This window comes from Venturia canescens, chromosome 8 (genome assembly GCF_019457755.1).
Source record: "Venturia canescens isolate UGA chromosome 8, ASM1945775v1, whole genome shotgun sequence".
Lineage (NCBI taxonomy): Eukaryota > Metazoa > Arthropoda > Insecta > Hymenoptera > Ichneumonidae > Venturia > Venturia canescens.
The window spans coordinates 11,689,616-11,717,254 of NC_057428.1; the positions used below are offsets into that span (position 1 = coordinate 11,689,616).

General features: G+C 41.0%; 4 protein-coding genes across 9 annotated transcripts; all 4 read left to right on the forward strand.

The window, feature by feature from the left end:
* Positions 1 to 348: 348 nt before the first annotated feature.
* Positions 349 to 10,825, forward strand: geko. 2 transcript variants are annotated; one of them, XM_043426354.1, is made up of 4 exons: positions 355 to 1,042; positions 1,167 to 1,469; positions 1,722 to 1,854; positions 10,373 to 10,825. In XM_043426354.1, the coding sequence occupies exons 2-4, from the start codon at positions 1,247 to 1,249 to the stop codon at positions 10,542 to 10,544; spliced, it is 528 nt and encodes a 175-aa protein (XP_043282289.1). In that variant the 5' UTR covers positions 355 to 1,042; positions 1,167 to 1,246; the 3' UTR covers positions 10,545 to 10,825. The 2 variants fall into 2 exon arrangements, with proteins under 2 accessions (XP_043282290.1, XP_043282289.1); XM_043426355.1 differs by having other exon boundaries at positions 349 to 1,469; positions 1,725 to 1,854.
* Positions 10,826 to 13,391: 2,566 nt separating this feature from the next.
* On the forward strand, positions 13,392 to 15,778 carry LOC122414772 (uncharacterized). 3 transcript variants are annotated; one of them, XM_043426352.1, is made up of 4 exons: positions 13,392 to 13,568; positions 13,776 to 14,005; positions 14,677 to 14,881; positions 15,481 to 15,778. In XM_043426352.1, the coding sequence occupies exons 2-4, from the start codon at positions 13,819 to 13,821 to the stop codon at positions 15,623 to 15,625; spliced, it is 537 nt and encodes a 178-aa protein (XP_043282287.1). In that variant the 5' UTR covers positions 13,392 to 13,568; positions 13,776 to 13,818; the 3' UTR covers positions 15,626 to 15,778. The 3 variants fall into 3 exon arrangements, with proteins under 3 accessions (XP_043282287.1, XP_043282286.1, XP_043282285.1); XM_043426350.1 differs by having other exon boundaries at positions 13,396 to 13,710; XM_043426351.1 differs by having other exon boundaries at positions 13,393 to 14,005.
* Positions 15,779 to 15,897: 119 nt separating this feature from the next.
* Positions 15,898 to 18,751, forward strand: LOC122414770 (uncharacterized). 3 transcript variants are annotated; one of them, XM_043426348.1, is made up of 6 exons: positions 15,898 to 16,688; positions 16,773 to 16,947; positions 17,027 to 17,283; positions 17,369 to 17,661; positions 17,743 to 17,879; positions 17,967 to 18,751. In XM_043426348.1, exons 1-6 carry the CDS (start codon positions 16,399 to 16,401, stop codon positions 18,573 to 18,575), a joined length of 1,761 nt encoding a protein of 586 aa, XP_043282283.1. In that variant the 5' UTR covers positions 15,898 to 16,398; the 3' UTR covers positions 18,576 to 18,751. The 3 variants fall into 3 exon arrangements, with proteins under 3 accessions (XP_043282283.1, XP_043282284.1, XP_043282282.1); XM_043426349.1 differs by having other exon boundaries at positions 17,779 to 17,879; XM_043426347.1 differs by having other exon boundaries at positions 17,369 to 17,879.
* A 619-nt stretch (positions 18,752 to 19,370) lies between these two features.
* Positions 19,371 to 20,548, forward strand: LOC122414856 (calcium-binding protein P-like). Its single transcript, XM_043426459.1, has 2 exons — positions 19,371 to 20,178; positions 20,274 to 20,548. The coding sequence occupies exons 1-2, from the start codon at positions 19,374 to 19,376 to the stop codon at positions 20,510 to 20,512; spliced, it is 1,044 nt and encodes a 347-aa protein (XP_043282394.1). The 5' UTR covers positions 19,371 to 19,373; the 3' UTR covers positions 20,513 to 20,548.
* Positions 20,549 to 27,639: the final 7,091 nt, after the last annotated feature.

The window sequence follows — 27,639 nt, forward strand, 5'->3', positions numbered from 1 at the left end:
ATGGGACTTTTGAATGAAAATGATTAATTTTCGTCATCCTGGAATGGAGGCTTTGCAGTGGAGAAACTATTTCTTAAAATGGAACGTTCAGTAGCCGGATCGGGGAGCGTTGTTTCAACGAAAACAGTGAAAAAACTGCGGCATTGAATCGCGAATAATTGGAAGAACAACTGACGATTCCAGTGCTTTCCACCACGCGGATAAACTCACTTCCGGCAATACCGGACGCTCGAAAAATTATATTACCCGGAAGAAAATGAGTCTCGTTTGAGCGAGCGATAAAAAAGATTCGGGTTTCGTGTGTGGGGGATTTAACGCAGTGTCGTATCTCGAGCGATTGTTTGTCTGTAGAGCGATTCGAGCCCGGACCGCAGGTAGTAGTGGCTGCATGTATATTTCTCACAGTGAGCCAGACAAACTTTCACTGACTACTGGCCTGGCGAGCAGTAGTCGGAGAACAGCTAGCGCGCGTTGTTTCGAATCATTCGCAGTCATTCGACGCCTTGGACACGGTAACAATCAGTTGACTAGACTGCAGTTTTTTTTTTCTGCCTTTGTGCTTCACAAATTCGTGACAACTGGAAAAAAATGTCGAGTTCGGTGCAGTTGTGGCATTGAGTGCTTAATTCCAGTCGATAACAAAGAGTTCTTCCACCTTTTTCCTCTTCGATATTTGATAACATTAAAAAAAAAAAAAAAAAAAAACAAAAAAAAAACAATTTTCAAATCGGCGTGAAAATCAGTGCGCAAACGAGGCTATAAAACAGTGTTTTTGAACGATAACTCGGAGGAAATCGAGAGTGAATCGAAAGGGAATTTGAATCGACTCTAATGGTCGAGGTGTGTTAGAAATGATTATTCCGAACGGAAGCCGTTAACGACCAGGTTTCAGCTCGACTTTTCCAGCGTGTTTATTGAATTGCCGTAAAAAAAAACCGAAAAGAAAAAAGTAACGATAAAACGAAACTGCAAAATCAACTCGCTGCAGTTTCGATGACGATCGTGAGCTTGGAATTCGCAACATTTATTGCTGAGAGTTCGAGTAAGCGAGATGAAAGTGTTCGCCTCATTCGGATCCCCCTGAAAGTCCAATAGTTATTGGGAGAAATCTTTTGTGACGACTGAAACTTTTCACCGATAAAATTCAAGCGAAGGATTTCTTTCAGAACTTTTTTATTCGATAGAGCAGTGCGAGTAGGAGTTGCGGTTTTGAGGCACAGCAAAACTAAAAAGAAACTCAGCGATCATGGTCGTGGACACGGGGACCATTCGCCTAGTCATTTTCCTCGGTATGTTCCTCGTCTTCGCCGGCGATTACAGCACTTTTTTGGCCTCGATATTTGGTAACGCGCAACAAACAGCGAAAAATTCTTCGTTACAAGGACCCGAAGGCCCACCGAGGAACGGACCTCGAGCTATTGACAGCCTGGACCTGCTCGGTGAAGAGCGGGAGGAAGAAGTGGATAATGGTAAGAAAAATAGGTGAAGTATACAAAAAAATAACACAGAAAGAAGGATGACTTGAATCACGACGGACTTTACCGGGTAAGCACGAATTACAAAGCCCTCAAACGGCTCTTTCTGGACTCTTAACTGGACTGTAACTCTACCAAAACATGCATTTTTCTTGACAACAAAATTGGAATTAAAGACTCGATTTAATAGCATTGCGTGACCAAAGTGTGTAACTCAAATCACTTTTTTTGACAATATCATTACAGAAGAAACGAGGAAGGCGAAAATGATGGCGACCATAAAAAATGCTTGTCTGCCGAAGCTCATATGCGAATTGACCTCCTCGCCGTATCAAGATCAGCTCAGCGAGATGGAAAGATCGCTCCTGAGCCTCATCAGGTACATTTCTCATTCTCTTTTTGCTCCCATCATGATTACTGGTTTGTATAAAAATTAATCACGATGCTATGCATGTGAAAAAGTCATTTTGCTCAGTCTGAAACTGGCAACCAATGCGAGGGTTTGAGATCAAACAGTTTTTTGGGTGGGGATGAAATGTTGGGGACTAAAATTTCGAACAGCTAAAATTTTGAGTTTATAAACTTCGAATGATAATACGGAGACAGATCAATTCGACCAGAGCTTCGAATGTTGAAAATAAATAAAGTAGAAACTTCAAGGTTCGAAGCACGTTTACGTCGAAAATAGAATGCAACAATTGCCCATAAAAAGACGACTAAAATATTTTTATTCGTAAATTACTACAATCAGCAATGCTGTGAATATTCACAATTTCGAAAATATAATAACGAAAGACTAAATATAAATAATAAAAAAATAAATAAATGAACAAACAAACAAATAAATAAATAAAGACTGAGGTTGAAATACTGAAACACCAAAAAGTCGAACGGTCAAAATTGCGAGACGTTAGTAAGTCGACCGATCAAAATAAAGAAATGCAGCGGAGCTCAAAATACACGCGTCTCACTCACTCACTCAGACTGGTGATCTCTAATTTAAAATATCGCCTTTTTGACTTTCGTCTTTTCGGGCCATCGCTATTATGCATATCTAAGTAAGTTTTTAGGCTCGAAAAATTCACTTTCGATATTTTTCTACTTTATATTCTGATCTGTCCATATAAAGCAACTACTCTCCATTTTGAATTCGAAAATATGAACTTTTGACATTTGTATGGTCTGTTAAAATGACATTTGAAATGAAAACTATCGAAATATATATTTTCGAGTAAATACGAATTCAAAGAAGGAATATTCGGTTAACACATAATCTGCTAAATAGCCGAGCCGAAAAAAGAATTTCGAATAGCTTATTTTTCTCCAATCTGATATAACTAATTTTATGTCAATTTGGTTATTCGACATATCGCACTTTACCCTGTTTTTGCTCGGTTTTCCGCTCATACCAAAAGTAACTCCCAAACATATTTTTTCCCTCATTCGAACGCTTTTGAACAAGTGTTGATGTAACGGTAAAGCAAACACGAGACTCCGTTGTACTCGAAACTGGTTTACGGTGTTCACGAGGGCGATTCCTCACTTTCACTGTGTAGCTTTGAGGAAATTACTCCCAAGTGTCCGAGTGGGTGCTCTTGAGAGTACCACAGCGGCCATACGTCGGATACAGTTGCCTCTATAATGTACTCCAATCGTCAATTCAACCGGTAATGCGGCAAATCAAGCACGTGTTACCTGGCTCATAGGCTATGTCTGGTGTAACGTGCCGTTGGAATTCGCCTATTGGTTTGTCCCGAAACTATAGCCACTGCCCATCGTCAATATTCGACTCCATACATCAATACTCGTACCGAGTTCGATTAGTTGCGTGTTAATTGTCCCTTCGCGAGTCTCATTAATCAAACATTACAAGTTCCTGTACATTTTGCCTCTGCTTGCCATAAAAAAATACACTATTTCGCCTCTGGACTTAATTCCTTTTACCGGATCCATTGATTCGTCAAATTCGATTCATTGACTGCCACTGGACGCGTTGATTAATTAATTTCGTTACATCGAAACTCTTCGGTTCGTCGATTTATTGAAATTTATCTTGTTCCTGCATCGTGTGGCGTCGGAATCGACGGGGTCAATTTCATTTATGGATACCAGCACGGAATCTTTGCGAATCCGCAAAGTCGCAGCCGTCAAAATGTAACATTTAAATAAGCGACTATGCGGGGAATCAAGATTAACGCTGCCTTTCACCGTGTCGACGCAGCTTTCATCGCGTCAATATCCGGTTATTGGAGGCACATTTTTGCGGTACTCTCTTTTCGAGCTAATTTCGAATTCGACTTGATTTTTGACCGTTCCCTAAATTGAGGGCACAACTCTCTGGGAATCTTGCAGTTAAAGATTTTGCCAAAAGTAGGATTTCTGAAACACGAGATTCGGGTATTGTGAGCCTGGAAAATTCAATTTTCTTTGATCTTCGATTGTAATCTGAAGTAGCTGAGTAATCGTTCCGTTTGTTTTTTTAGTGAGAATGAATTTGGGAATTTCGGGATGCTGTACGAAAGCAATTGTCATTGATTCTGTCACTTCTGCGAGAACTTTCCCAGAATTCTACCTCCGAACCCGAAGTGTCAACAATTTGGACGCGAAACTTTCGACCAGTTGAATTTTCACGACTTTCTGCACTCGCTCGGCGATCACGCGTGTTAATATGCAACCGCACTTTCACGACTTTCGTCCGTTCACTATTTCTCTTACAATGTTCTACGTGACTCCCGACGTGTGCGTGAACGCGGACGCATCGACGTGGTGCGTCAAGCGAATGAGCCATTTCAGGTTCTATAATGTGATCCACTAATTTTTCATTCCGAGAATGCCTCCACGCGGGTTAACGGTTCTTTCTGTATCCCACTTTTTCCTGGGCTCTCCTGAAATTCGATCATTAGCGTGATAAATAATACAGAAATTACGTATGATCACAGGAATTGAGTGGAACTATATTTTGAACAATTACAAATGATCTCTTTTTAAGAAAGATTGAAAAAACGAATATTTTCTTCACTTTTTGTGCATTCATGACCTCTCCAATCAGGTTCGTATTGATTCATGAAATTTTTCCAACTTCTATCATTCGAGTACTGTTACAAACATGAAAAAATGGACTTTGTGTTTTCGTAATATTTTGAACTGTACACACTCGCGGTTCAGAATTTTATGATTTTATCTCACGATTTCAAGATGACAATAGGATCCAAAATGCAATGATAAGTAGGTGATTTTGGGGTAGAATTTCCCGGCCAATTACACAGTCATGATTAAATTGGCCATCGATATTCAGCTGATGAGGAAAATTCATTTGAATGAAGTTACTCTGAATATTCGTCTGTAGTTTTCATTTCGTTAGTAGGGATTCGCACCAGTGGATGGTTTGGAGGTTAATAGATAGCGCCGGTACGTTGGTTTGAATATCGGACCACCGATAACCAGCCTCGGTTTGCCTCCCCCACTTCTGAATGGCTGTACTTGCTTCATGTCTGACGCAGTATCGTATTTGCTGGAGAGAAAGACAAACCAGCAGAAAACTAATCTTCTTCAGGTCGCAATCCGAGCATTCTCGAATTCGACGAGCCAAGTTAAGGGGGAATATCAGTGCGACAGGATGAAAAGTCAGGTATTTTAAGGAATTTTTTGGAAAAAAACGGCTCGATGACATTGTTTGAAAATTAGTGTATTAATTATTGAAGTAATGAAGCATACGAAGAATTTTTTTTATTTATTTTTAGTACGTTTTATTAAGCAGGGGAGCGGTCGTAAAATGGCATTGCAAAAAAAGACTCCCCGACGATTGACAGCATAAGTGCCACAGCAAGCATCTGAAATCAAAAATTCAAGAAGATTATTAAATTATAATAGTACATAGTTATCGCAGCATCGTAAGAAGTTTGAAAATTTTTATGAGAAAAAAATGACGCTCATTTAAAAAAAAATCGAATTTTACACAAAAATTTTGCAGTAAATTGTTAAAAAAGATCTGAATAATTTGAAAAAAAACTCTACGATGCGACGACGACGATAAGTTTTCTGAAGAGTTATGCTGTCAGCCAGGTCAAAAAACATGGTTTCAAGAAAAACGCGTTTAAAGTTTCGAGAGAATAAAGTTGAATGATGTAACTTAAATATTAATATAAAACAAGTTCTTACCGATTAGTCTGCTATCCCTGGACCATACAGAAGCTCTTTTGCACCCAAGCTATTTTTTTCGCACTGACATTCGCACAGCAGGCCTGAATTTATGAAGCATCGAGAATCGCAGTAAAAATAGTTAAAAAGTCGATCAAATTCTCGTTCACGTCTGATTATAATTCGTGCAAGCCTCGGCCCTCAACCACCGGACTAATCGCTCTCCTTTAAATCGATATTTATTACACTTTCATGACTGGTTCGAAAGCCAATGTGTGCAACATAAAAATTCGTGAATTAAAGGTGAACCGGAGAATGGTTTGCACGCTCGGAAGTTCGTGCGTTATCAGGAATGAAACAGGATCCTGGGCCAGGCTCCGTCACCGAAGTATGATCGTTTGGCGAAATCACGAAGGGGTTGAAATTTCGGATACGTGAATATTGGGAAATCGCGAACGCACAAACACATATTATACAGAGCTCGAGCGGCGTACACGTTTCGTTTACGCGAATTCGATAACCTCGGTGCAACGTATACAACCAACGCTTTGCTCATTCGCCTCCGCAATATATCGGTTCGATACGCCGAGCCCGTATTTAACGATGATCGAGGGATTATTCACGATGATGATTTCCCCTTCAGTCAGCAGCAACGAAAGCAAATGTACTAACTGTGTCGACTTGACCGTTGGCTGCCTGAAATTCTGCATGCTCTGCGCCCCATTTTCATCGAGTCCGAAACACACGCGGATAAACATTCTTTCGTCCGATGAGTATGAAAATATACGTTTGCATATTTGAGCTTGCCATTTGTTCTGGGACAATTTGCATAAAAGTTAACCTACCCCGGCTCAGGCAAACGCTTTCAAAGCTTTTCCTGCTTTTGCCATTCTCGTTTTTCGACCAAAATCCTCGTCCATATTACTCGAACCCGATCAATTCGATTTTTAGTTCCTTTATGACTCTTATCTTGACTACGAATGCTCTGATTGTTCTCGCAGAAATGTCGTAGGGCTTTGGAAAAAATATTCTTTATCAACACTTTGCTCGATCGTTATAAATCAACAAAATTCTGCAGTACAAGGAAAGTGGCAAAAAGTATTTGCCACAAAAGAATATGAACTATGAAATAATAGAAAAAAAGTGTTTCTTTATTTCCGGAATTGATTGCTCAAAATTTGTATTTTCTGGTTGTAGAACATCGCTCTGTGCTCCTCCACTATTTTCCAGTATATTCAGAGTCCACAAAAACGTTCCGGACGTGCTCGCGCCATCGAACTTTGACCCACATAATCCAAAGCCTCGGATTCCGATACACTTTTCATTACGTGTTTGAATAAACAGGAACTTAAAAAATGGATTTAATTAAAATAAAAACAGCGTGATAAACGAGTGCGATGATAGCGATATTTACGATGGTGAAAATATCGATGCTTCTCGACAAGTTTTCTTCGAGAATATTCGATCGTGAAAGCGTACACTCGCAAATAACTCGAGGGTCCTTGCGTTACGTAAAAATTGTGTCTGCCCAAATACCCGATGCCTGACTTCGCGTCTCTCATATTACATGAGCCGTTCCCACTGATTTTACTCGTATTTCTTTATTCTTTTTATTCCCTCATAACTACGCTCCTCTCGTGTAACACAAAGATCGTTAGTCTTCGAGACTCGCGAGAGTACTTTCCTTTTCCTTTTATATTATCCAACAGCAGCGTTGACTTTCTCCCGTAAACAAGTGCGTCGCGCCGTTAGCATTCAGGAAGAAAATAACCTTATCACGAGTTTTCATCGTTGGCTTGAAGTTCTGAATAATTAATTTTCTAATATGAAAAACGAGTCTCGAACGAAGCATTCGAATAATTTCATTTTTCGGACTAAAAATGGCTAGTGCATCAAATTACTGGATTAGAGCAAGTTAATTTAAAAAATTCAAAACTGGTAACAATCAATCGACGTTGTTGAAAGAATAAAAATGAACGGAAATTGTTGCTGCTCATTTTCTTTCTAGAAAATCATGATAAAAATACGAATCGATAATGGGGAAATCTTGTGATTTATCTCACTGAGATCGCGAAAGAAAAATTCTCAGCTGCCAATGACGAAGCAAGTGTTCCTCGTCTTGTTGACTCAGTCGTTAAAATTTCAATTCCGGAAGCGTCATTTCGCTGGGAAGATTCACAAAATACGAGTTTAAATAAAGAGTGGCGAGCGATGCTTCGGGGGCAAGATATCCTGAAAATTGTTGCTGCTCTTACAGCCCAGGAGGCAGCTTAACGTTCCGGAAACATCCACCATCCTTTATATTTACTTTTATGCGAGCGTAAACGCAAATGTGGAGCTAAAGCATCTTAGCTCTAAATATGTATGCATATATATATGTGTGCGTACATAGACCGGGGTGCATATAAGGATGTTACAGTTGGTAGTTTAGTATGTAGTCATGGCAAGTCGAATTGTCGATTTTATTGGTTACGAAATCGCATCGAGTTAAAGCGATCAAGATGGAGAAGCTAAAAAGCCGTTTTCGTTTATTCGTTATCCCTCCTGCTTTCATCCGTGCACAGATACGGGTATCCGCGTGTGTGTTTGTGTGTACAGCAGTATTATTTAGCCCCTGAAGCCATGGGTTGGAACTGCCAGTTTCGATCGTAAAGGATTTTCCCCCTTGAGTCGTAAGGAGCGTAAAGAGCCTGGGCTCCGAGTGCTCCTCTCTAGGAAGCGAGGAAAAAACTTTCGATTATAAGTTCCCGAATGAGTGATCTTGTCAAACAGAAAATCAGCGCAGCAACAGCTTCTGCCGCTGATACTTTCACTGTCGCGGATCATTGAATCCGCTGAAATCGCTTGAAAAATCAGTGCAGTGACATTGCAACGGTGTTTTTAAATATTCTCGAGGTTAATTTTTTTTATGTTTACACTAAAAATGATGCGATATTGTTGAGAGAAATTTTTCATTTTCACGTTTTATGGCTTTGGAGCTTTCTCTTGAAGAGCAAAAATGAAATGTAACAATTAGAGACAATCAACGTACGCTAGGTTATTAACGAGATGTAAAACAACATTTTTTCTAACTTATGCTTCTTAATGCCCAAACGAATAAGTTTTCACTTGGGAAGCAGCGTTATCAGTCAAAACTCTCCGCCTAATGACACTTTAATCTCGACGATTACACTGCGCGGATAAAATTGAATTTTTTGCAAGCTTTCCTAAACGCGATTCGCGAGGACAAAGAATAATACTTAATATGCTATAGATGCGTAGATAGCGTGCAGACAAAACGTGTTTTGTTGGCGAACGAGTTTTGCCAGCCGCCGTGCGCGATCGACTTCGAAAGTAAAAGTCAGGCGACTCGCCTTGTCCCTGTTCTGTTCTCCCGAGGCTTCACGTAGCGTGTATACATTTATGTACTTTTATTGTGATCAAGTATCGCCGCATGTTCGAGAAATTACGCTAACTCTAGGGGACGAAGAATATTCAAACAAGTGCTTGCTTATTCGTTTCATGAACTATTTACAGTCGTTTCGTTACGGCCGCGATCGCAACTATTTTATGGTCATTATTCGAGACTCCTCGTAACATGGCACTTTGAAAGAGTACCAATGACCTCGGTGGAATCTCATAATTACTATAGAATTAATAATCAATCAAGCTCTTTACTCGTCAGGTGCTAAATTTTCTTTTTTGCACTAACGAAAATAGTTGCTTCGATTTCCCTTCCTTTCCTCGTGCTCATTTATAGGAAATCGAGTTCATTTGCACTCGACGGAACTAAACTGTAGATAAAATCACTTTCGTTTATCCATTCCCAGGCTTCGCGATGTTTGTATTATTTATTGACATTTCACTTGTGAAATAACTTCTTCGATACCACGGGTCAACAAAAAATTTGACGTCGACATTTAAGTATGAAGTTTTGGTAGATTGGATCATATTTGAACGAAAAAAAATTACATGGCATGAAAAAGTTTGCTTTTGTAGCAAGGAGAACGTTTGAACGATATTTTTGAAAATCAGTGATTTCAATGTTGATTTCATAATAAAACCACTCAAGTTTGCAACGTTGGATCTGGAACGAAATGATCCGAAAAAAGTCTCCAACAATTCCAGTAGTTCTCCAATTCTGTTAACTGCCTAATTTGCAATTCGCAGTTACTCAGCCTATATCAATGATTCGTGAAATAAAAAAATGGTGAATTACAAACGTGATTATCGTCAATTTCGTTAGACTCCAACTTTGCTAATTTCAGAATCACATAAATGTATATTCCAGCTTACAAAAAAGTGGAAAATGATTCAAAAATGAACACGAGCCCTTTTGTTCCATGCAAATCCATGCTCCCTGCTTGTACAAAACACCCCATTGTTATTTATCACTCGAGTGCCATCTGGAATGTAAGAACCACACTTTTATTCCGGGGTATTTTTGAGTGTATCAAAATCAATTAAAATACTTATGAAAACATGAATATGAGTGTTATTATTATAAACATCACTAAAGCAAACTTTCTATGAAATGAGGATATTTTTTCTTCGTTTTTGTGGATTATTAACCACATAATCATGAAATGAACTTTAGGACAAACAACATTTTTTTTTGTAGAGTCGTGTACTTTTCCTCGTTCTAATGAAATATATTGGAATGAAGTTTTCATTTATTTTCTCGTTATATTCGTAACGATAATGAATATTATAAAAACGTTTTGACAACTATAAAAATGATTAAGCATCTGGATATTAATCGAGATTTGTGTGTTTAACAGGGACACGAGCTTGTCGATGATGGCGGAACTCCCCTCGAGATATCATTTCGGTGCACACATGGGTCAACTAATAGCCGGCATTGAGGGTCAAGGCTGTCACAACTTTTTTCCTACGTGTCCTTTGCCTCGCTCCAGTGTCCTCAATATGATGAAAAAAATCAGAATGCGTTAGTCTCGAGTTCCGCACACGTGATAATATTGTCGAGTCAGTGATAAAGAAGAAACGAGCCGAAAAATTGACGTTCGGAAAAATTGCGCATCAATTTGTTGGCCAATTAGTGTTCTCCGATCCGATACTTTCGAAGGGAAAACGAAAAACTGATTTTTTATTACTGTGTGATATGAATCTCGACAATTTTTCATTCGCCGAGTCGAATTTGTAAAAGGAACGTTGTAAATATTCCATAACCACGTAATTTATATTTAATTGTAAATAAACGTCGTTAATGATAAGTTTTTTATATTCTTCTTCCATTTGGTGAACCAGTCGCCCACTGTCGATTCAGCAATTATTTCTTCGATTAATCGTTACCATTACGTTGTAACGCTAGTCCATGACTCGCCAAATTTGAAAATATCGTTTTTTCTCACCTCCCATTCGTTACATACGCGCACATTATTTTCTCTCTGTACTTTCCTGGCTCGTAAGTTTTTTCATTCAAATTGTCGAACCTACACCGCTCTGGTGAACTTTTGTGTTATCATGCACGCTGCGACCACGAATCTCAGTGTGAACTTTATGGATTTTCATATACTCGTGGGTTGTGAATAAAATTATTTTCATTTTGGCCATTTTATAAATTTCAAATCTACGAAATACGCTCGATGTTTCAAATACAAATTTGTGCTGATAAAGAATCTTGCCCAAATTTCATTAAGTTGAACGAGAATGGAGTGGATTCGAGTATTCTTTTTTTTTTGGAAATTACGAACAATTTACTTCATTCAACAAAAACGGTTGAACCAACAATATTTTCTTGGCACTAAACAAAATTTTCCCTTAACATTTTCCACTAACAAAATAGTCACGAGCAACACAACTGAACATCATTTTTCATGTACCATTTTTCATTGCAAAATAAAATGGAATACAATTTAAAAAATATCCTCGATTACCGTAACAATTTCTAATGCAACGAAGCATTAGATTTGGCACGCAATTTTGAATAAAATGCGTCTCCGTAGCAAGTAACACCGAACGCTTTATAAGATGTAAAAATCCTGTTCACGCAGGAGCTGAGTCGGCACTGTTGCGCCAGAAAATGATCGGCAAGGAAATGAACGTAACTTTCTTCTGCAGCTCAGCTTCGTTCCAACAAGCGCAGGATAAAAAATCTAAACGTTTCTTTCATTTCGTTGTACGCAGAAAGATGAAAAAGTGTTCTCGAACTCTATGTTTCTAAATGTATATTTATATATCCATGTGCAATCACAATTCTCTTGGAATCACGAGAAATTGTCTCTCTATTAGTAGTTATGAACGTTATGAGGAACCGGCTCGTTTTTCTTACGACGTCTGGATTTTTCTGTCCTCGTACTCGAATGTACTACAACCAGGACTCAAGTGGATCTGTATACACCTACATTTAGTCAACTGCTACTAACTCGATTCTCAAGTATATAATATCAAGAGTGCAATTTGCTGGCTCGAACGAAGGAACACTTCTTCCATCAGTTTTATAGTTTATATGCGAGAGAGTAAAAAAAAGAGAAAAAGGATGAGCAGGGTACATTTCGAGAAAATGCTCGTGACGAGTTATCCGAGAATATCGTCGACGGTATTCCTTGTAATTGGGAAACTTTGATGGAGCAGCTCTGTGCGGAAAAGAATCTGATCCTCGCGACCTTTCTCGACGAGATTTTCTTTGAATTACTCTCCGAGATTTCGAGCAGAAAATATTCTGACGACTCTTTTGGGAATTACCACCCACGCTGGTCTTGATATCATTAAATTTCTTTAGTTTTAAGCTAGGTTCGTTTCAAAAATTGATGTTTGTAAGGATTTAAATTGGTGCTTCTACGATAATTTGTGGTTTTGATTCAAAAAGATATGTTTTGTGGAAATTGGATTAAGCAAACAGAGCTTGTAGTTTTTTTCATTCATTTCCTTCTCCTGGCAGGATTTATTGATTGTGCATACAAAATTATGGATTTGTAACGAAGGATTCGTTCGACGAAACATTTTACTGGAAAATATTGGGAGTTTTTAAATTGAAATGTAAACTTGAATTGTCGAATAAAAACTACGTTTCCATTTCGCCTTAAGATTTCGAAGCTATGCGCGAGCTCGTTGTGAGAAGTGTCGACTGGATAAATATAATTCGTCGATGGAACGAGGCAGGTGATTTCAATATTGGGAAAACATACATCAGTAATGTTTTTATAATATTTGGTTATCCACTTGAACGAAAACTTTAGTTGGCTGACGTTCGACTCCCGCAAAGATCATGCAATGCTTATAAATCCTCAAGATTTGAGTACTTGGTCGTCGGAGAGAGAATGTTGAAAATAAAGAAAGTGTTGAAGATCTTAATGGGCTAGTCTCCGATGATGAAATTTCTAGCAAAAGTTAATTTCGAATCTAATACCACAATTCACATAATTTACAAATTATTTGGTGAAAAATTAATTCCTCCGACCACTAATCAACGATTCGACAATTGCCTCATTCTTTCTAATTGTTATTTTATATCTTTTAGTAAAAAGTGATCATTTTATTATCTTCAACTTTTTGAAGAATAAAGCCATAAGCTGTTTTTCCAAAATATTGGAAAATCGAGATACGCGTTCTTTCGATTCCGTAATCCGTAATGTCGCCGAAACACGGTGAGTCTACCCGCTGACTCGAACTTTCGACTCTTCGTTTTCTTCCGATGTCACAACGCGATTATATCGCGTTGAAACATGAGCTAAGTCTGTTCGGTTGGATCGTACGACTTTCCTGCTTATATATCGATATGTGGTCACAATATTATAGCTCAGCATTGAGTTTTATTTCGTGTTATATACACGAGTGGGGCGCGAGTCTCGGCGGAGACTTTCTCTCCTGCTGAAACGTGCTTCCCAGGGCGTCGTGGTCGCGACCGAAGCAAACTTCACATTCGACAACGAGTTTTAACCAAAGAAACACAAGACCGCCAGTTCCTTCCTCTTTTGAGTATTCGTCGCGTCGGGCTTTGTGCGACAACGAAGTGAAGTACGTTATCAATTGTTCATAGTGCGCGCATTCTCAAATTTGAATTGCGAATAAATGAAACGTTCGAACGACGTTGGGATAAAATTTGGAGAAAAACAAGTCATCGATCGAGTTTGAATCTCGTTCGTTTCCAATCTAGCGAGTGAGTCTTCAAGCCCCGTCGAAATTTCTACACTGCACAGTCTTTTTATCAATCTCATGTTCAAGAGTTTCTCGAGAGCCATAATCAGCCGGTATCGAAACGGGAACGATGCGATTTCCGAAGGTGTTTTTGCTAACGGTGTCCTGCTTATCGGCACTAGGCCAAGTTACGTCGGCGCCGAGTCCCCAGGAGCCGGCGTTCGAGCTTCCGGTTCAATTAGTCGGCTTCCCGGTCATCATCGCAGCCGTCAGGATCACGAATTTCATAAAGAAACTCGCGTACTCTTTGAACCCACGTGAGTAATAATCGACCTCGTGTATTCGTTCTGCTTATTTTCTCTCCGGGGCGCTAATCAAATGCGTAATTATCGTAATGCTCATCGCGAAATATTCATGTTCATACACATCCTGAAATCCAACTTTTCATAACGCAAGTGCCACGCGAGAATTACCTGCGTGTGTGTTTATTTAAGATTGTTCGGTTACCTGTTGCCGCTAACGGAGCGCGCGTAGCCGGAACTAGTGCGAGTCGGTGAAACACGCGAGCCGTATTGTGAGCACGTAAAGCGAAAGCGAAAGTGCGGTCGAGTTCCTCGCCGGAATAATATCCGCCTGTGCTTCTCAATTCTTGTGTTTCACTCGTTAAAGTCCTCACGCAATCACGTAACGAATTTGTTGAAAAAGATCCTCTGTGATAAACAATTTCCTAAGCGTTTTCAGTCCCAGATGTCCTTAAGAATAAATTATCGTCGTTTTTAACTTATTGACTGACAGTTTTGTAACGTCATTGAATCGCAACAACGTTGGATAAACAATGCGAAGAAATTTTGTAGAGCAGAATAGTGAGGTTGCAACGAAAATCCCAGAAAAATGCGTTGAATTTTATCGAAACGCAAATTCTATAAAAATGAAACGTTTTATTTTTTATTTTGTAACTTATTGATAAAGGACATTGAAATACTTGCAGAAACGTACACGAACCGTGTGACAAGATCGCTTGGGGAGACGACCAAAAACGAGGACGTTTTCGATGCGAATGAGGTCGAGAAAAAACTGATCGCTGAACTGGGCGAAAACGTTTGCGTGTACGAAAGAATTTGTGCGAAATATGCCGGATTGACATTGCGCAGGAAAGGAAGACCGGCTAGCCTTGACTGGAACGTTATATTCAGGTGAACTTTTTTTCACCGTTTCCCCACCGTTTTATGTACTCGGTTTTTATATTGTTGTGACATCTCTTCGACACGGTTCTATGCCTGCTTGACGCACTTTGCCCTCAGAGTCAATATGAAAATTGCGACCATTGCTACGCGCTTAATTGTCGATTCTCTGATGATCTTTGCCTACTGCGTGTTCAGGCAACGTAGAAAAAAAGTCATTTGCATCGCTCCGACCATTTGTTGGCTCATTCGTCACATTGATTTTTACAATGTGGGTTGCAAAGATGAAAAATAATGTTTCATCGACGACCCAGTAACTGACACTTTTTTATTGCTCTCGTGTCATCGTTCCTTAGAAAATTAAATGAGTGCAGTTCCAAAGTAAGATAAAGAGAGAAACGATCGCTTATGAAACGAGTTTTCTCGATTGTTTGGCGAGCTTGGACAAATTTTGTTTTTTTTCTACTTTCACTGTCTATATTTGTAGAACCGTAAAAGTGAGGAGATGGCAAAGGTGTCGGTGAACCGACTGAAAGTGAGATTTCCTTGTAGAAGCGAGGCCCGCTCGTGTCTTTCCTTTTTCGATTAACGGCAATGTTTACTCCTTCCAGCCAGTACAAAGCATCGCCGAGTAGGATGAAGGACAACTATTTGGTAAGCGTGTTCCTTGGGGACATTGTTGGAAGTCCTGAACTCTGCCACCAGCTGGCAAAACGGGGTCGAAGTTGCGGCGAATCTTCTTCGCTCTCCGACTGAAAATCACGTCAAAGATCTCGAAAACTCTCGAATCTTTTCAGCCTGATTTCAGTGTTTGTTTGTACATATTTTTGTAGTTCGCGGTCCAACCGCCGCTTGTTTTGTAATCATTAAGTTTTGTGAGCAGGAATAAAATCAAACTAAACGGGTCGACAAAGTTGAAAGGCCTTGAAACATCCTAATGATGAAATTCCAATCTCGAGATATAATTTGACATGAATCTTTCTCTCGCGACCGGTGATTTGCGCGGATTTCAACCTGGAGAAATGTAGGTCCCGCGGAGTCAAAGAGAGAGTGGACCAACGATGATGACGCTATTAGGTCTCGTCCCACGCCTATCTCACTCCGGCTTCGATGCCGCAAACGAACTCGCGGTCGTACCAGTTACTCCGCGCCTTTCGAGTGGTTCGTCCAATGACGTAAAATTGGTTCTTACTTTGAAATTTTTCGAATATCTTCAATTTGAAGCAGAACACTTCGATCCGTTGATCATTGATACTTGGAATTAGCAAATAAAATTTCTATTCTCGCGATTAATGGACTATAAAAGTAAAGAAACGGTTTTTATTTGCCCGGGGAATCATTGACTTTTTGCCGCCAAATCGTTGCACCACGACTGCAAAATTAACTTCTACGATCGTTTTATTGCTGATCGGTGTTCGTAACGAGTGTTGATCGAAGCATGGCAAATTAATTGTCGTCGAATGGCAGCTTGTTGATTAACCCTCGAGCTCTCCGTTGGAAAAAACCGCTATTTCGAGCGTCAGTCGCCGATGAAACAAGTTGATGGGGTCCGAAGAAAGATGAAAATATTTCATGGAAACGCGAAAATGGAAGAGACGAACGACATCGCGAAATCGTGTCTGCGGATGAGAGCATCGCGAAACGTTTCACTCATTCGGGGCTGTTTCGCTCTTACTTTGATTTTACTTATCCAAACTCAGTTCGCCGAGGCTATAACCCGACCGCGAGAAGAGCCAGACTCCAGCATGGAGGCCATTGCATCACGTTATTGTGATTTCCTAAGTACAGAAAAAATATACAACATCACGAATTTGGTGCAGTGAGTAAAACCACAAGTTTTCATCCATGAAATCTCACATTTGTGTGGTAAATGTAAAAGCTGCTCTCTGAATTGATGAAAAAGGTGTATGAACGAGCTGGCCTCCGCAGCAGTTTCCCGATCGAGGATCGGCCGTGCTTCCGAAGATTATTTCTTCCCCAACCCTAAAAAAAGTCCAGCTTATTTATCAACAGATTATCAATACCCACGAAGACAGACAAATGACTTCCAAAGCTACTACGAGCGAAGGCCTTCTCGGGTGAGTGCTAGTTGACCTCGGGCCAATATCGCGTTGACGGAATCGAGGGGGGTGACATGTTTAATTTGTTTCTCTTCAGGTATTTCCAGATTCAGCTTCGTACCAATCAGGCCAATCAGGATATTACGATGGAGGATCAAAATACTCGTCCGGAGTCGATCAACCTAACCGTTTACCCGGAGGTGTAGGTGCAAGACTTTTCGAAGCTTTAGCTTCGATTTCTCAGTACGATGATCTCAAATGTGTGTCTCGAATTCTGTGCGAAGTGGCTACGGGCGTTGTACCAGGTAATGCGGGCTACAGACAAGGTTACGATGGAGGCAACTCGTTGATCAGGTACGAGGTTTCGATCCGTTGGATCCACCATGTCAGTTTTTCGTGGTGAACTTAATTTAAGCTACTCAAGATGTTCAATTTTCAGTCTATTAACCACTCTCGAAACTGGCGAAACTTCGCCGCTGTTGAGTTTCGGAAAATCAGCTTTGATGGGCTACGCCAATCGAGGAAATCCGAATATCTGTTACCGCCAATATCCAAAGTGCCCGAGGAGCAGCGCCGAACTAATTGATTATTTAAACAACCACAACGGCGGATTTTTCCGATTTTTTGGCAACGTTCGTGGCTCGGGTTATCAAGGGAGTTACTATCGGGGCAATCTTAGGCGACAACCAGCGCCACCCCCAGGAATTTCTGGACCTGAATCTGACCGCACTGGTACTGGAGAACTTAAGTTCGATAGCTTAGCTGGATCACTCAGCCGAGACTATATGAAAAATTTATTTTCCGTTAAAAAAGAGTACAACGAATCTGACAAGATCACTTTTCCTCAAGAGCCACTTCGAGGAGAACAGTCCCTGAATCGGGTTTCTAAATCCCTGATGCCTTTTTCCGACACTGCAAATGATTATCAGAATTCTCCATTCTTTCCTCAGGTACGATGATTCAGAGATTTCATAACAAACTGCTCGTTCTCTTGCTTTTATTTCGATCAAACTCACTCGTGATTTGTATTTACCTAGGACAGGAACGATCCAGAGTCAAATCTGTTGTATTCGTTGAATCCTTCGATGCAGATTCAAAATAGGCAGTTTCCACAAGCAACGGGATCACGAAAAGGCAGATTATATCTTCCCGAAGATCCTATCAATGAGACGATATCAACGTACACATTCCCGGACGGCCAAAAAGTCCAGATAAACGTGGCATTTTCGAAACTCTTTTCCGAAAATTACAGCAAAGCTTTGAGACGGAGTTTCGCCAACGATCATGGTCCAGAACCGGTCAACTTCGAGAGCTTCAGCATGATCAACCTCGCAGAACTTTTTCCGAACGATAGGGCCAGACTGGATCTCCAAGTTGTTCATCCTTGCGACATGGTTTGCCATGATTCCAAAGGCACCCCTGTGCAGTTCAGTCAAATTCTTCTGCACTCTCGGAAGCTCAGTACCCTTATGACACCTGATCAACCGACCATCGATTTGTCAGAGACCGTACCATGCGAAATAATATGCATTGATCGCACGGGTGAAAAAAGACAGCTCTCAACGACTTTGAATCAGGTTTTAAGAATCGATGACGAACAACAACCAGGTCTCGATGTCACAGGATTCCAAGGTTCACAATTTTGACTTGTTAAGGCGATCAATGACACTGTCAAAATTAAGGACATTCATATTTCTTCTTCTTCAGTTCATCCGTCATACTTCGGAATTTATTTCCATTGTGAGAGGTGTAATGGGATTATGTATGTTTCGGTATTACATGTATGACGATAGGTCACGATACCTATTTGTTAAAATTCTGCGAAAACTAATAAATTCGTTGTCAAAAATATGCAGCATGCGTAATTCCAACACCCGTTCCTCTCGCGTCTCTTTTCATGAATGTCATCAGACCATCAACCGCAATTGATAGAGCTCTCCTTGTAGCCTCAACCATTATTTCAGATGAATGGCAGAATCGGGATTTCCGATCTTTAAATCGTCCGCAGCGGACAAGATTTACAAAGAACCATAAAGCTCGGCAAAACATTAAACGGTCGCCGCAAGAAGCACAACAAATTCAAGAATTCGACATCGATCGTGAACAACCCGCGATCCCTTCAAAAGGTACAAGTAATTCATTAACTATAATTGCTCTTGTGAATACATAAAAATCTTCGAATTCGTAGATCAGAACACGAGCGGTGAATTTCAATCACACTTTTCCGAGCTTCGTGACATTAATCAAAGTGAGAGGCAAGCAAGCAGTGTCAATAGAGATGGGAAAAGGTCTTTCATGCCTGGACAGCCTTTTGCCTTCAATAATCGTCGTGTATGAATATCTTTATAATTTGTTATCTAACAGTTTGACTCATGTTGTGCCGACGGATGATCACTGTTCTTGAACAGATTCCCTATGCTGGTCGCTCGATGGGATTCATGGGAATGCCAGGGGGAATGCCAGGTTTTCTGCAGAAACCGCCATTTCTTTTCCCTCCGCGATCACCGAATCCTTTTGGCCTTGGGTTCCCGCCCAGCATGGGAATGATGCCCATGTACCCCGGCTTCATGCCATTAGTGCGTCCGATTCGGCCAGTTCCAACAAAAATAATTTGTTTGACTCCTGAGTGCCTGCGACAAGGACCGCCCAAAAGGATTCTAAAGCTGTGCGGGGGAAAGCTGTATTTCATACCACCGGGGGTACTTGCGACGCTACCATTTTGTGCGATTCTGATTTCTAACGGAGCATCAACAGGTTCTGACGGACACGGGAATTCTTCGATTCCTCACTACCAAGACGTTACAAAACGTCCGGGACCCGAACAACAGCCAGGAATTGGAGATCACCCAGGACCTGAACAACAGCCAGGAAATGGACAACACCCAGAAACTGAAGATCATCCAGGACCTGAACAATACCCAGGACCAGGGCAACATCCAGAAGTGGGCGATCACCAAGGATTTGAGCAACAGCCAGAAGTTGGAGATCATCCAGGTCCCGGATCACACCCCGAACCGGGAGCACACCCAGGGTCTGGAGGTCATCCGGGACTTGGAGAGGCCTCAGGACCCGGGGAATATCAAGGGTATACCCAGCATCCTGGGTTTCTCCCAGGAGGTCAACTTTCTACGTCATTTTATGACAATGGAAAAAGCACGATTTCCGGTATGCAAGGATTCACTCCTCCTCCATTTACCGGTCCGGACCCTGAGGTAATGGTTGGGACAACCCACAAATTCCGGCCTCCTGGTTAGTTTCAATTTTTCCACTTTTTATAATACTCAAACTTTATCACCACGTGCCACTGTTAACCTCAAAAAATTACTTGCTCTTTGTGCTCAAAGAGGGAGAAGATTATCCCCAACAGTCCTGCCTAGAAGGGGAATTCTGGAACCTTGATGCACATGAATGCGTACCGATCAAATATGATCCGGATATAGACTTTGACTACACCCACTTGCCAGGGTCTCCTTGGTCCGGGGTGACAAGAAAGCCGTTCAACAAGCATAGGCTAAGAAAAAAGAAGAAGAAGCTGGTGCTCATCTCTGATAAGGGAAACATAACCTACATAAAAGCCACTTAATTCAAGTGCTCAATTACAATTCCTCGTACTGTATTTATCACCAACATTCTCTCATTGTATCAACATGCATACGTGCAAGCAAAAATAATTAAGGAATCTTAAGTCTGTATAGAAGAATATATCGACAGAGTCCGAAACGAGTTGATACGATTTCGCGGTAAGCATGACAAGCGATAGCATGCATTTATGTATCAGAAAGCTAATTGTCTTCCGCTGTCAGTTGCACCCCACTTGGCGCTGTCCATGCCAAACGCCCCTCCGGGCTCTCTGTCTCTGCCTTTCCCGCTGTCTGTTCTATAGCCCCCCGAAGCTGGTACTGGCTGTTCGCTGCCTCCTGTATAGTCGTCACCGAGGGACGGTGACGGAGAGATCCTCCCCTTTTCCACCAAAGTCTACACCCTAAATTATACGCCAGAGAGGAGAAAATAATTACATGCTGCCTTTCACCTATGGACGAAGCTTCACCGCCGCTTTTCGGCTTGATACTTGTTTGAACAACGTCGTTGGTACTTCATGTCAAAGTCGAGACATAGCATAAAATGCTGTGTACACAGCCGGGTACTTGAGTTTCGTTGAGGCGTCTGTACTATCATCAATAGCTGCATACTTATGCCGTTCTCGAGTTTGAATTAATACATTTATTAAACAGCCTCTATTCCAATGTCGATGGGCATCAACGACTTTTCACCTAAACTTCCATGCGAAACAAAGCTGAATTGCTGATGTCACTTTGCACATCAAAATACCTGAAAGTTCCCATTTTAATGGAGACTCAAGACAGAGATGCTGCTAGTGATGCAGAATAAAAATTGCATTGAGCCGCTGATATTCTTGACAGCGTGATACCAAAGAGACCACCTGGCGTCGGTATTGTGAGCGATAATTCCTCGTTATTACGGCAATAAGTACAGAAACAACGAGCCCGAAGAAAGTTGTAAGGTGTTCAGGCCTAAAAACGTCGTGCAAGTGCAAGAGTGATGGATAATTGAGGGGTGGCGAGGGTCCAGGAACAGTGTAGCCTGGTTCAAATGTCGGCTTACCACACCCCAAGTGCTGAAACAAATCCGGCGGAATTGGAAACGATGCAAAGGAGCTTTAACATCGGAGGTGCGCTGCGGTGTATTATAAGTTTATAGGGGGCTTTATATCTATATGATACACCAGTTGGAGCAGGGGAAAAGAGCTCCTGTGGTGCTGTGGGCCTCGCGAACACCCTGACAAAGGACTATCCCCCAGACCCAAATGACTGCTGTAGCGACTAATCCGTCGTAACAAAAAAAGAAGAAATAGAAAGTGTCCCGCAGGTGAACGAACTCTACAAATCACATCCTCCCGTAGCAGGTGTGTGTTCATGTGGCTGTACGACTGCACACGAGGAAAAGGAAGGCTGTTGGGTGCTACAGTGCAGTGTTTGCAGCGATAAATAAAGAGACAACATGGTGGCAAATCCTCAACGAATCTACGAGGGATTGGATTAAACTGGGAAGTCGCCCGGATCGGCATTCTAGCCGATCCTTCTGGGATGCCATGAAAGAGGATAATGCGTGATATTAAATTAATATAAAATGGCAAAGGGGGCATGGAGAACTTATCTCGTTTGGCCGTCCCAATAAGCGAATTAATTTAGCATTATTCCATAGGCTATTGGTGTGACTTAAAAAAGGTTCGCGTAGATCCAACTGGTGAAATAGAGCGCAATGGGCCAACGTCGGATCGCATGAGCGTCTCACCATATGTTCCCTTTATCGGAGAGCCTTAACTCCCCCACACAGAGGTCGAAAATAAACTGGAGATTAGAAAATTGGTGGCGGATCTCCAGTTTCCCTGGGGTGCTGTGCCGGACAGGATAATTTGATAGGCATAAAAATTCATTTCACACCCTCGAGAAATCCGGAATAAAATAGCTGCATTGAAAACGGCGTTTCCCTGCTCTCTTTCGCTCTCACTCTCGGACGCACGGGGACAGCTTTCTTTTCAATATTTCGAGACGGCGGCGGATTCTCGTTGGACCGGTCAGAGGATCCTCGATAAGTGGCTCGAGCAAGCCAACAAAAGAATCTCATGCATTCGTTTTTTTTCTTCTTCATCTCATTTCCTCGATGCTCCGCGTCGTACACGCGATGGAAACAGCGCGATCGGAGATGCAGGGAAAAAAGGGAAGAGAGACGAAGGAAGAGGGTAGGAAACGGCAATACGAGTGACCGCTTTTTTCGAATCGTTCATAAATAAAGCATTAGTCCCGAAGCAATACGAAGCCGGGTAACATCGAAAGTGGAGGTTGGGGGTGGCTCGGTGTACGACCACGCCGTCACTCAGCCACGTTGATTGCTGCATTGAGGGCACGTGGCGCGGATCAATCCCCGCGCGATGGGCAGAGAGATGAGAGGCCGCGTGCCAGTATTTTCGCATCATCGACGCACCCGAGGATTCACTTTTTTCTTCTCTCTTTATTTTTTTTTCACCCCATACACACATCGTACGAGTTTTCGATTGTATCCTGAACGATGCGGTATAATAGTACCGAATACACGCACCGCACACCCAAAGCCGATGAATTTGAGAGGAAAACCAAACACGTGACCACCACCATGTCCGAAAAGAGGTGGCCGTACAACATATAGCAAGTTTTAAAACACGGTGACACACGAGAACGGAGGCAGGCATGTATAATGCCCGGAGGATTAGCCGGGAAACAACCCCGCCTGGGATGAAGTCTGATACGTTAACGTCAATAGAGATTCATCAAGAATTAAATTCAAATAGCAGAGAAGATTGAGATATTCACTGTACTGGCTTGGAAGAAAGTTAGGAAAACTGAGGGCAATGAAATGTTTATATTCGCTGAAACTGAGAAGGGTGTCGGGGATCCTTGACAGTTTTGATGGAAATAATGAACTCTGCATAAGAAGAAGAGGAATGGCATAAGGATTATCTCAGGACTTTACCTGTTCCACCATTACATAATATATACGTTCATTTCGCAGCTGCGTCTGTCGGTACATGCTAAACGAATTGTCTGCTAGTTAGAGTAACGAAGTAGGCTCTATGCTGTTCCTGTTGATCGTTCGGTCCTCGTAACGGTAATTAGCCTTGGGCAACGTGAAACTCTCATGGCTGAATTAAAAGCAGGAGGCAAAGTATCCTAACTTAAAATGGATGAGAACAAGAGGTAAGTTTAGAAGGAAAGACTGGAGAAGCGTCGTAACAAATACGAGGAAAAGCAAGACGAATTTAACAGACGAAAAACAGAGACAGCTATTGTGAGAGAGTAGGAGCTTGGCTTTCGAGAAAATTGAAACACTTCGAGCGGCAAAACAAGGAAATACACACGAAAGTGAGCTACTTCCGACTATTCTACTGTTGAAATGCGTAATTCGCTGCTGGAAAATTGTGCTGTCACAATTAGGATGTGTTGGGAAGAATCGATATTTTTTTCTGGCCTGCTCCACGAGCATTTTTCTTCGTATTATATCAAAAGATAAAGCTAGCCAACAAGACGGCTTGAAATAAAATTATTTGCTCCAACATTCTTCGATTTTCCATAAGAATAACATGCGTGAAAAAAAAACTACGGTGAGTGTTGCATGTCATTCGTAGAAAAAATTTCACGGATATGCCACTTATTTATTTTCGTAGAGAATGAAATCCCTACGAAATAAAAAACTTTACTGAACTTGACTCGCTCTCTTCTACGGAAGACCTAGAGTTCGACCAGCGTTTTAGTATTAGTCAGCTGATCGAATGTCAATCAAGCCACTGCCAATGGTATAAATGCAGGTACGAATGTTTGTATGCAATTAATACACAGAAAAAAGGGATGGTAAACTTTCAACAAAACCGATCAGCAAAGAGACTTTACATAGAATCGAAGAACATTTATTAGGCTTCTGAAAACCATTATGAAAAATTTTCATTTTTTCTTAAAATTTGTTCGAACATATTGTTTACGTCGATCAATTTTCCAAGCACATTTGTGATCAGCAACCCGAAAAATCTTCGATATCAGGTAGAAACGCATGTTATCTATAAAAAAAAAAAAAAAAACCCCCGTTCTCATCATAAAATGTAAATAATACTCGGGCAACTGGACAATTTTTCTTAACAATTTTACCCTCAATTTGCACTTGCACGAATCATGGAATGAATAAAAAACGGACCTCGAAAATTGCTACGGTGTTGCTTTATATTGTAAAAATATATAACAAAAAAAGGATTTTAGCCTAATTCAAAATACACCATTGAACAGAGCGACTTCGTAAATAGTCGATAATGTACCTTATCATTTTTTTCAGTGGCGTATTCAAGGTGAATAATCCTCCAGAAATTGTTGCCTTCGAAATATGGCTGTGTGGCGGTAAAAGTTTTCAGTTTCGAAGTGATTCAAAGCAAGTGAATTTTTTTCTACCGATGATATGTAATAACAACACTCACTGAAGTTTTTTTTCATGTGTTATTAACAGCACTATGTAACAGCTCTATTTTCACATATCAATAGCTCTATGTAGAGCTGTCAAATCATACAAAATGTCCTCGGAGTTGGGTTCTCCGCTCTTCATCCAAACAGGTATTCTTGACGATTTTCTCTCGTTTTTCCATTGTTTCTCGTTTCGCCAATATCCTAAAGTGCTGGGTTCCTAATCGGTTTACGTTATTAATCCACTGCATCTATCGAAACAAAAGGAAATATTTGAATGTGAAGGAATGACATAAAGTTTGAAATGCGATGGGAAACATCTGTGAGAAGCTTCTGCAAATAAACTGGTAGAATTCTCGAGTGGTTAGCATGTCAAATGTATATCTATGTACAAATTATATGCGATTCCGTAGAGTTCTGTTTTCCACTGGTAATTCTCCTAAGGCACATAAAATCCGTCTGAAGGGGGGGATCGTTTTAGGCTTTAGGTCGATTAGAGGTTCTCGTTCTGCTCTCGTGACCACAGGATTGTCCCTAACTTGTTGAAGGAGAAAAGCCCGTCGATAAATATACGTATACACCGTAAAAAGTAGTTTTATCATATTTTCCAAGTGTTTCCCTTGAATCCATCGGCGTGGCAGAAGGAGCTCGAAGCTCATAGCTCCGAGTGCTCGAGCCAGCACGATATTTCGCGTATAAAACCGCGTGGAACGATCGCTAAACTCGAGGATGGAAAGATCGCTCGCCCTCCAAGAAGCCTTTATGACTCTCTTCTTCTCCTCTTGTTATATATCCATGCGAGACATCGATATATCTTCTTCCTTCTTTCGCACGCTTTCATATTCGACGTCTTTGCATATAATAGGAACTCCATAGAAGAGAAAATAGAGTCTCGAGACGTAGCAGCAAGAATAAACCTTCCCTTCCAGGATCGATAAAGGATCGGTAAAAGCTCACAGAAATATAGGACAGGCGGTAGTAAAAGCATGAGAAAAACCAAATTCGCACGCTCTCAAACGATATTCCAAGTTTTTGCATAATTCTCGCATCCATAATTTGACACTCCGTGGGAACTAAAGATCCAAAAAAAACAAAAAAACAAAAAAAAAACATGTGATTGTACAATAGTTGGCGAATGGCCCATTGAATTATTTCGATTCCTCGTAGCACCCTCTGTAACAAATATTTACACGTGAAATTGAAGAAAATTCCAGAAGAACGTTTTTTGAGAAAGAAATAAAAAGTGCAATACGCACCTGAAACTTTGTCCGATAAAAATGTCAGGAATGATGGGATCGAAAGTGAGCGCCTTAGTGTGCGTCACCCTACACAAAAAATCCTACGAGTAGACGGCGAAAAAAACGCGGATACTTGGCGATTTTATTATATTTTTTTCTCATCGAGCCTTCGACATTGAATATATGCAATAGGGATGAATCATGAAGGAGACATTGGCATGTATGCGGTGATTATATGGTGTCAGTGGCGTATATACAGAGCTGCTCCCGCACTTTGCTCGTAGTGCGGGGTATTATTAAGCGGACAAAACACACGGTATAACGAAGGAGGGAAAGATGGAAGGCTCGGAGGTTCGCGGGGCCAGAGGGGTGCGAATGCGAAATAGAAAGAGGGAGAGAAAGAGAGCCAGGATTATTGGAGTTGAAGAGGAAAAGTGAAGCGGTGGCTATGTGGCTAGTCTATGGGGTTGAAATTCGACTCCCATGCATCATAATAGCGACGCGTGCAAGCTCGGATCTGCCATTTAAGCGTCCTGTAATTATATGCCTCTCTTATAACCGCCCCCAGACCACCCCGTGCCCCTTTTCCCAGCATTTCTCTATAACTCTCCTATTTTTGTCTCTCCTTCTGCTCGCTCTGGGTTAACCACCCTTCATCCCTACTCCACGTAATTTTCACTAATTCCCCCACCTTGAGTAGTGCCTTGCAAATTATTTGCTGCATTAGTCGCTCGACTTTTCACGGCTCGTCGTACCGTCCCTTCGAATAAAATCTACGATACTAATAATCGTGATTTTTATTCACTCATCCAAGTATCCTTTCATCTTTCTCGCTCCTTGCTATTCATATGGAGATTTCGTTGAGGTTCTATGGCCATTTTAATAGCTACTGAAAACTAGTTCAAATGAAATCGCAATCTTTGGTGTATCCAAGTTACTTATCATTGCGAATTTAAGGTCGATCCCCTACGACAGCCCCAACCAAAAATTATGTACCGTCTGCATATTAAAAGGGTTGATAATTCGTTCGGATCGTAATTAATAACTTTGTAAAGAGCCTATATACGTACTCGGTGCCAGCAGATATAGTACACAAATATCATTTGCTTTCGTAAAATTTATTCTAAAAGTATTTTTGATCTGACATAGCGAGTAAATTTTTTGACGGAACTATCCGTGCTACGCTTCAACACACAGAAAAGGTTGCCTATACAGACGACATTCGCTTGTTCGCTTGCAAAATATATCGTATGCAGCCTAAACCTTCGTACTTATCGTGACTATATCTGTCAAACTAGATGGTCAATCACCTTGATTTTTTTTCACAATATCTATGATATCCTGCTCTAACTCCTCCTCGTTTTTTATAAACTTCCTAATTTTAGTACTAGCGGTAGAATTAATAATGTACTGTTTGCCTATGCATAGTCCATATATTACGTGTTAATTGAGTCAACTTCAATTACATATATCTC